This window comes from Aedes albopictus, chromosome 3 (genome assembly GCF_035046485.1).
Source record: "Aedes albopictus strain Foshan chromosome 3, AalbF5, whole genome shotgun sequence".
NCBI lineage: Eukaryota > Metazoa > Arthropoda > Insecta > Diptera > Culicidae > Aedes > Aedes albopictus.
The window spans coordinates 22,392,692-22,400,128 of record NC_085138.1 but is presented as its reverse complement, the minus strand read 5'-3'; the positions used below and the strand labels follow the sequence as shown (position 1 = coordinate 22,400,128).

The 7,437-nt window shown below is 37.2% G+C and overlaps 1 protein-coding gene across 1 annotated transcript; it reads left to right on the top strand.

The window, feature by feature from the left end:
• The first annotated feature begins 6,595 nt into the window (after nt 1-6,595).
• On the top strand, nt 6,596-7,232 carry LOC109418204 (S-phase kinase-associated protein 1-like). Its single transcript, XM_062860006.1, has one exon. The coding sequence runs from the start codon at nt 6,682-6,684 to the stop codon at nt 7,186-7,188; it is 507 nt and encodes a 168-aa protein (XP_062715990.1). The 5' UTR covers nt 6,596-6,681; the 3' UTR covers nt 7,189-7,232.
• Nucleotides 7,233-7,437: the final 205 nt, after the last annotated feature.

The following is a 7,437-nucleotide window of genomic DNA, read 5'->3' as shown; positions in this document are numbered from 1 at the left end:
TTTTGATCAATTTTAATATTAATTAATGCGCAAAGCAGGCAATTGGTGGTGATTTGATGTTGCATGAAGAAGAAGAAGAACGATGGTGTTTTGAAAAAATCCTATCCCTACAACACAGGGGAAGTTTTTAAAATGCCTCTATAAAATCTAATTAAAAACGGTTTGATGTACGGTGTTAGACTTTGGACGGACTACAAATTAAGTACCTTATCAAGAAAAAATGTTAAATTTAAATTTATACGTTCAATATGTAGTCCGTCCAAAGTCTAACACCGTACATCAAACCGTTTTTAATTAGATTTTGTTTTAGATTTCATAGAGGCATTTTAAAATCTTTCCCTGTGTTGTAGGGATTTTGAAGTACCCTCTTTTTTGACAGTTTCATATATGTGTCGAAAGAGGGTATTTTTTACTCCTTAAAGAGTAGAGCTGGGTTCGCAGTGCATCGTTCTTCTTCTTCTTCTTCATGCAACAACAAATCAGTAACAAATTTTGAAAACGATGTATAATCAATGGAGTAGCATTGATTATACGTCGTTTTCAAAATTTGGTGGTGAAATCACCAATAGGCAAGGGATCAAATTGGACAGGACGGGACCTATAAGGCAATCCATGACGACTTTTCGCGATGGGGGTGACAGCCAAAACTGTAAACACAGTGTGAGTACAACTTAACAAAGTTTCGTCAAGTGTCGTCGGTGCTTAACAAATTCCTTTGTGTTCAACTGTCACCCCGATCATCGATTGTCAAAAATACATGGTAAACAAAATAAATCAGCTGATCGCATCTGTCTCATGGATTGCCTTATTTGAAATACCTGTCGTTGCCACTATAACTAGGTAAATTTTATATTTCATTATTTTTTTTGGGCACACGGTGAGAATGCGTATCTAGTCCAGTAGGATATGAGTGCCATAATTAACCCTACGCTCCCAAATTCATCCTATTTGAAAACAACCGATTAATTACGTTCTTTTTGTTTTCATGCGTGCTCACTTCCAACAAAAAAAAAAAAAGAAACAACTAATTTAGAAAAATCAATGATTCTATATTTAAAAAAAAGAGCACCTTTTCTAAGCCTCTATGATTTTTTTTCAGATTTTTAGATCCTTTGTTTTGATACCTAAAATCAATTTCAAAAAGATTTATTCAAATCACCTTTTGACAGCTGGGCAACTGTTTGACAGCTCCGCCCAGTACAAAATCCGACGAGGGGTGATTCGACAAATCGCTCTCATACAAACTTCAAATTGATTTTTAAATATGTTCCCGGGCTCCAACATTCATGAAAATTTGGATTTCGGCTCAGTTTGGCGTGCAGATTCAGAATATGGAATTATCTCAACATCGCTTAAAAAGCCAATTGACATAGTTATTGCAGATAGTACCCAAAAGCAAAATAGGGGTAAGCTGATCATTGTATTGAATCGGACAGAATACATAAGATTGCACAATTGTGCTGTTGAGCGGTAACAGGATTCCAATTTTTTTCATCTGTTTAGACTTTGTTTTAGTTGATGTAAACTGTTTCCGTAATTCAGCCATTACTTATACTTGTGTGTATAAACAAACTATTGTTTACGTTGCCTGTGGAATTTACCATAACATAGTGAACAAAAAATGAATAAAAAACCGTAAAACATGAAGAAGTTTTATCTGTCGCATATTTTTATTTCCGATTGATCTAGGTAGTCATAGGGTGGCCAGATGATTTTCTTTGACATCGGTAGACTTAATGAATAAAAATCCACTGAGAGGAAATTTCATTTTGATTTCACTGGAAAAAGTCAAGTAACCCTTCGAAAATGAATTTTTCAGTGAGTTTACATGAGTTAAGTGAAACCCGCTTGAAAGTATAGTGAATCTCCAAAGAAAAGTTATTGGAAATTTCATACTGTATCGTATTTTAAATTGTATATGGTTTTCAAGTGGATTTTACTGCAGCCGAAAGTATGCAAAATAGAAGCATGTAGTTGTCACCCATCACTAACGAACCATGCATGAGTGTGAGGGATGCCACATATACAGATTTTTCTGTAATCATGCAGATTTTTTTACAGCTTTTCATACAGAATTCTGTATACCAATATACACAGATTTTTGGAAATTATGCAGATTATACAGATTTTTGAGAAACTTACCGAATTTCAAACAGATTTTTTGCGAAATATTACAGATTTCATACAGATTTTTGACAAAAAATGGTGATGCAGATTATAAAGATTTTTGAAAGGCAAAATACAGATTTAAATGTGGCAACACTGTGATGATGGCAATATGTTCTGTGAATTCAGATGTTCCTCTTTATCAAAGGAACCATTTGGTGGTCTCCGATGGCACGGAGACAAACCAAATTTTTGAATTTACCTTAATATAAAATAATAATAGTAGCTAAAACTAGTAAAATTATACTAAAAAATATTTTAAATTCATATGATTTGGCAGTGAAAAATTTCACTTAAATTTTAAAGGATTTTTTCAGCAGAATATTTTCACTTACTAATCATTTAAGTTTCAAATGTTAAGTTAGATGGAAAAAATCTACTTTAGATTTCCAGTAGAATTTAAGTGATTTTTTCGCTCAGTGTCGGTAGTTATCGATAGGCTTGAAAAATAACTTGAAAGCCAGACATATCGAGTTGAAACAGAATCAACCTGATGAATTTTTGGGAACATAGATAACCATAGAGCATACACTCCAAATAGTGAAATCAAAATCATGGGAAATATTGAATTAACATAGTCTTCTTTCCAGAGATTGTTCCATGGATGACTCCAGTTTTCTACTGGAATTCTCCCAGGTATTCCTGCTGGGATTCTTTCAGGATTTCATGCTGAGATTTTTTGGGAACTATTCTTTGAGAAGCTCTTGTTGGGATTCCTCCAGAGATTTTATCTAGCCACCACGGATTTTCTCATGGAGTTATATTTGGTATTTCTCGAAGAATGCCTTTTGAGATTCCTTCGGGCATTTTTGCCAAGTTAACTCCAAGAATTTATGTGAAGTTTCCAGCATAAATACCTACTGGGATATTTTAAGCATTAACTGTCAGTTACTCCAGGAATTCTGGGATTCCTTTTGGGATTCCTCCAGTTATTCCTCCTATGATTTCTTCAGGAATTCTTCAACGAGTTCATTTAAGGATTTTTACAAAGATTCTTACAGATATTCGTTTAGAGATTTTACCAGGGATTCTTTTGTGTATCCAGTATCCAGTATCCAGTGATTCCACCAGGGATTGCTCGAAGCATTTTTTCCAAGAATGTCCCCAACAATTTCTTCTTATATTTCTCCAAGAATTCCAGAATTCCTCCAAATATTTCTGCCATGATTGCTCTATGAATTTCTGTAGAGATTTTCCTTCTAAGATACCGCCTGAAAATCCTTTTCTAAAATTTCTGCTGTAATCCTTCCTCCCGTGATTTCTTCAATGATTCTTCCAGGAATTTCTAGGGATTCCTCCGAGACTTTTTCATGGGATTTATCTAGCAATATCTGGTGAGATTCCTAAAGCATTTTCTGCTCCTGAGATGCATTCAGGGATGTTATACACTGTTCACACATATTCACTATGTTTCATTAGTTGCGTTAATATAATGAAGACTTTCCTCTGGAGGATCGACTGAGGATTTTAATCTACGATTTAAACGGCTACGCAGTCTTTTAACCTTCCAGGACGCGCGGCATCAAGTAACCGAAACTGCACCGCGCTCGCGCTGTATACGAAAAGCGAGTTTTTTTTGGTAGTGTTGTACTTTTTACAACAGCGCGCGCGCTGAAGGGTTAATATGGGCAAACGAGGTTTATTATTTGCCCGACATTTGGACACTGGGGGGTTTTGTGTCATCTTCAGGGGTCAACCAAACCAAATAGGTCATGTACTAATAACAACTCGACAAGACAGTTACAGTTAGATGAAACATAAGACCAAAAACGTTAATTTATTGTTACCCCTAAAGATGACACAAAACCCCAATGTCGAAACGTCGGGCAAATAATAAACCTCGTTTTCCCATACTAAAAGACTGCGTAGCCGTTTAAATCGTAGATATTGAAGATTTGATATGTTTTATTATTATTTTAACCCGATTTTAATCCTTTTTTATTTTTTTTAAATATGTAATAATTTTAAAACTTGTCAAGAGAATCGATATATAATTTATTAGAAGATCTCATAAATCAATTTATAGATAATTTTTTCACGAAAATAAGGATGTCTCGAGTTTTTCAAACGATTCCGTTGTACTCCAAGAAATAACTAAGTAATGTCATTGACAATTAGATAAACTTCACTAAAGCCAATTTCAAGCTGGTTCATTACGTCAGGTCAGTAGTTCCCTAGAGGAATTCCTGCAGTAATCACATCACTTATGCCGTTTTCTTTTTTAACCTGGGTTGGAACTGGATTGGCAAAAAATATGTAAACAAACAACGTCAAACAAACTTTAGTACAAGCGAAACCGAAGTCGGGTTGGGGTTGAAACTGTGATCTGATCCAGTTCCAACCCAGGTTGGAACTGGATAATAAAGAAAAACGGCATAAATGATTGAGAAATTCCATTTCGAATTTAAACAGATATGTATCTTTACAGAAAATCCTGGCAAAAATTTGCATGCTCTTTTAATTTTAAAATTATTGGATCTGATTTGAAAAATGCATGCCAACTTTGATTCCAAACCTTAAAATTTTATTTCAAGATATTTTAACATTGTTGATTATTGATTGATTGATTTGTCTTTATTAAATAGACTTTCATTGTTGATTATCACGATGGAAAATCGGTAGTTTTCGGTAGGAAATTTGAAAAATCGGTAGTTTCAGCACCGACGAACCGACGTGACAGTGGTGATTCAAAACTGTCCCCCCAAATTTAACGGTCGACCAGCGAAGCGAGCGAACGCTTCTGTCAAATCAGCGCGGACACGAACCTCTTCCTATATGAATACACGGGGGTTTGGAATCATGCTACCAAAACAACGCGAACCGTTATAGAGGAGGCGGTAGTGTTCGGCTATTTTTCATCATGGCGTCGGGGACAACAAATTTGAATTTATTTGTTCTAGCTGTCACGTCGGTTCGTCGGTGGTTTCAGGGCTGGCGTCTGTGAACCTGTAAGCATGTGGAAAATCGGTAGGACTACCGAGAAATCGGTAAGTCTGGCCACCCTAAGTCAAAGCTAGAAATCGAAAGATAAAGAGTAGTTCTTTAAAAGAAGGAAAAATAATTGTTTTGATGGGAAATCTAAGAGTTCTGGAAAGCCAAAGTTGAGCTATTTGTATGGAGATTTAACTTTTTTGTGCTCCGTCCCAAAACGGATATGAATGTTGTTAAAACATGTACCGAAGGAACATTTATCAAACACCGATGACGAAGTTTCGAAAAGAAATTGCAACATTTTGTAAGAAAAGTGTTAAATAGTACGATTTTGAAAACTTCGAATCAGGGGTGGAGTTGATTAACCACTGTGTCAGTGTAGATTCACAAAAAAGTATTGCTACAATATTTCATCACCCCAACTCACATCGACATGTCTGAAACCAGTACATACAAAAATGTCGCCTTTAGAAAAGTTATGGCTTTTGGGTTTCTGAAAAACTTTGCTGAAGCATCTTTGTAAGTCCTTTGTAAGGTTTTTGAGATATCGAGGTGAGTCAATGTGATGCAATGATGTTGCAATACTTTTTGTGAGTCTATACTTATGACGGACGTATACGCTGAGTAGCCAATTATTGTCGATTTTGTCAAACACGATGATATGAATTCATTGCGTGTGAAACCATAAACCTGCGACGTCGTCTACCAATGAGCAAGCGGGAGTCTGGCTTTTCTCCGATTTCACTAACACAAGCACCAGTAGAGGTGATGGCTAATTCTTCGGGATGATTCTGAGCTGAGACATTCTGAGATGCCCTCTGAAAGTTGGCTGCGTGCTGCCAACTTTCAGTCGGCCTCTGGTGCTGTTTGTGTTATGTCGTTTTCGTTTTTGCGGTGGAGCTACACCGGTGTAGCACTTTTGCACCAAAAGTGTTCGTTTTTGATTTTCGTGCTGCACCGGTGCAGCACTTTTTCTGCACCGCTCAAGATAGTGCAGCACTTAAAAATTCGAGAGTGTAGCGGGTGTACACCGTGTCTACCAATCAACGTTTGCAAAGTTGTAAATATTTTGGTTTTTATTCACGCACACCAATGCAACTGCACCAAAAATGTTCGTTTTTGTAGTGAAAAGTGTAGCACGAAGCGGTGTAGCACCGCCACAAAAACGAAAACGACATTAGTGAGATCGGAGAAACGTCAAACTCCTGCCAGTTGATTGGCTGGCGACGATTCTGGCGATGGTTTCACCCGCGACGGATTCATATCGCCGCGTTCGATGAGGGGGAAATCGACAATAAATACAATATCAACCGTGGTAATTTGCCCAATATTCTGGCTACCCCCTATATTGAAGAGGTATATGTATTTCTATGTACAAAACGAGGTACAAAAGTGGACCATAGGTATGCTTTGTGTAGGTAACGGCACTGTTATTTTGTACCCGTAAGTTTAAAAAAAATATATACCTAATTCCGACATATAAAAAGTGGCACTTCGGCATTTCATCATTATTACGTTATCCACCTAGAGTGTTTCACTAGATCAAATTCAAGTTAAATCTTGCCTTTAACAATTTGGACAAAAATGCCGTGCATTCAGCTTCAATCATCAGATGGAGAAATTTTCAACGTCGAGTTTGAGATCGCCATGTGTTCGTTCACTATCAAAACGATGATGGTCGATCTGGACCTGGAGGACAACTGTGAAGAAGTGGTACCCCTGACCAACGTGGACTCCAACATTCTTCGGAAAATCCTACAATGGGCCAACTATCATAAGGACGACCCGGAGGCCAATCCCGAAGATGGGAAACCCGTCGACAGGCGCACCGATAACATCTGCGAATGGGACCAGGAGTTCATGAAAGTCGATCAACAAACGCTGTACGGGCTGATCAAGGCTGCAAACTATTTGGACATCCGAGGACTGATGGCGTTGACGTGTAAAACTGTTGCCAACATGATGAAGGGAAAGACAGAGGAGCAGATGAGGAAAATGTTCAATATCCAGAATGATCTAACTCCGGAAGAGGAGCAACAAATTCGCCAGGAGAACGAGTGGTGTGAGGAAGTTGAAATTGTTGCGGATTAAATAAAAATGTTCAGCTTACCTAGATAGCTTTTTATTTCTAAATTAATGATTCAACGCTTCCCCCGTACCTACGGTTTTACACCACAGAGAACAGACATCCAGACCAAAGTTAATTCGGAAAGTTGTGTAAGGATTTGAATCTTTACTTGAGTAAGGTTGCAAACCAATACACGATATAACACTAACGCCACCAAACACCGTATTGCCACAGTCAGTGGTGAATTGAAACATTTCAAGTGGTGAATTAAA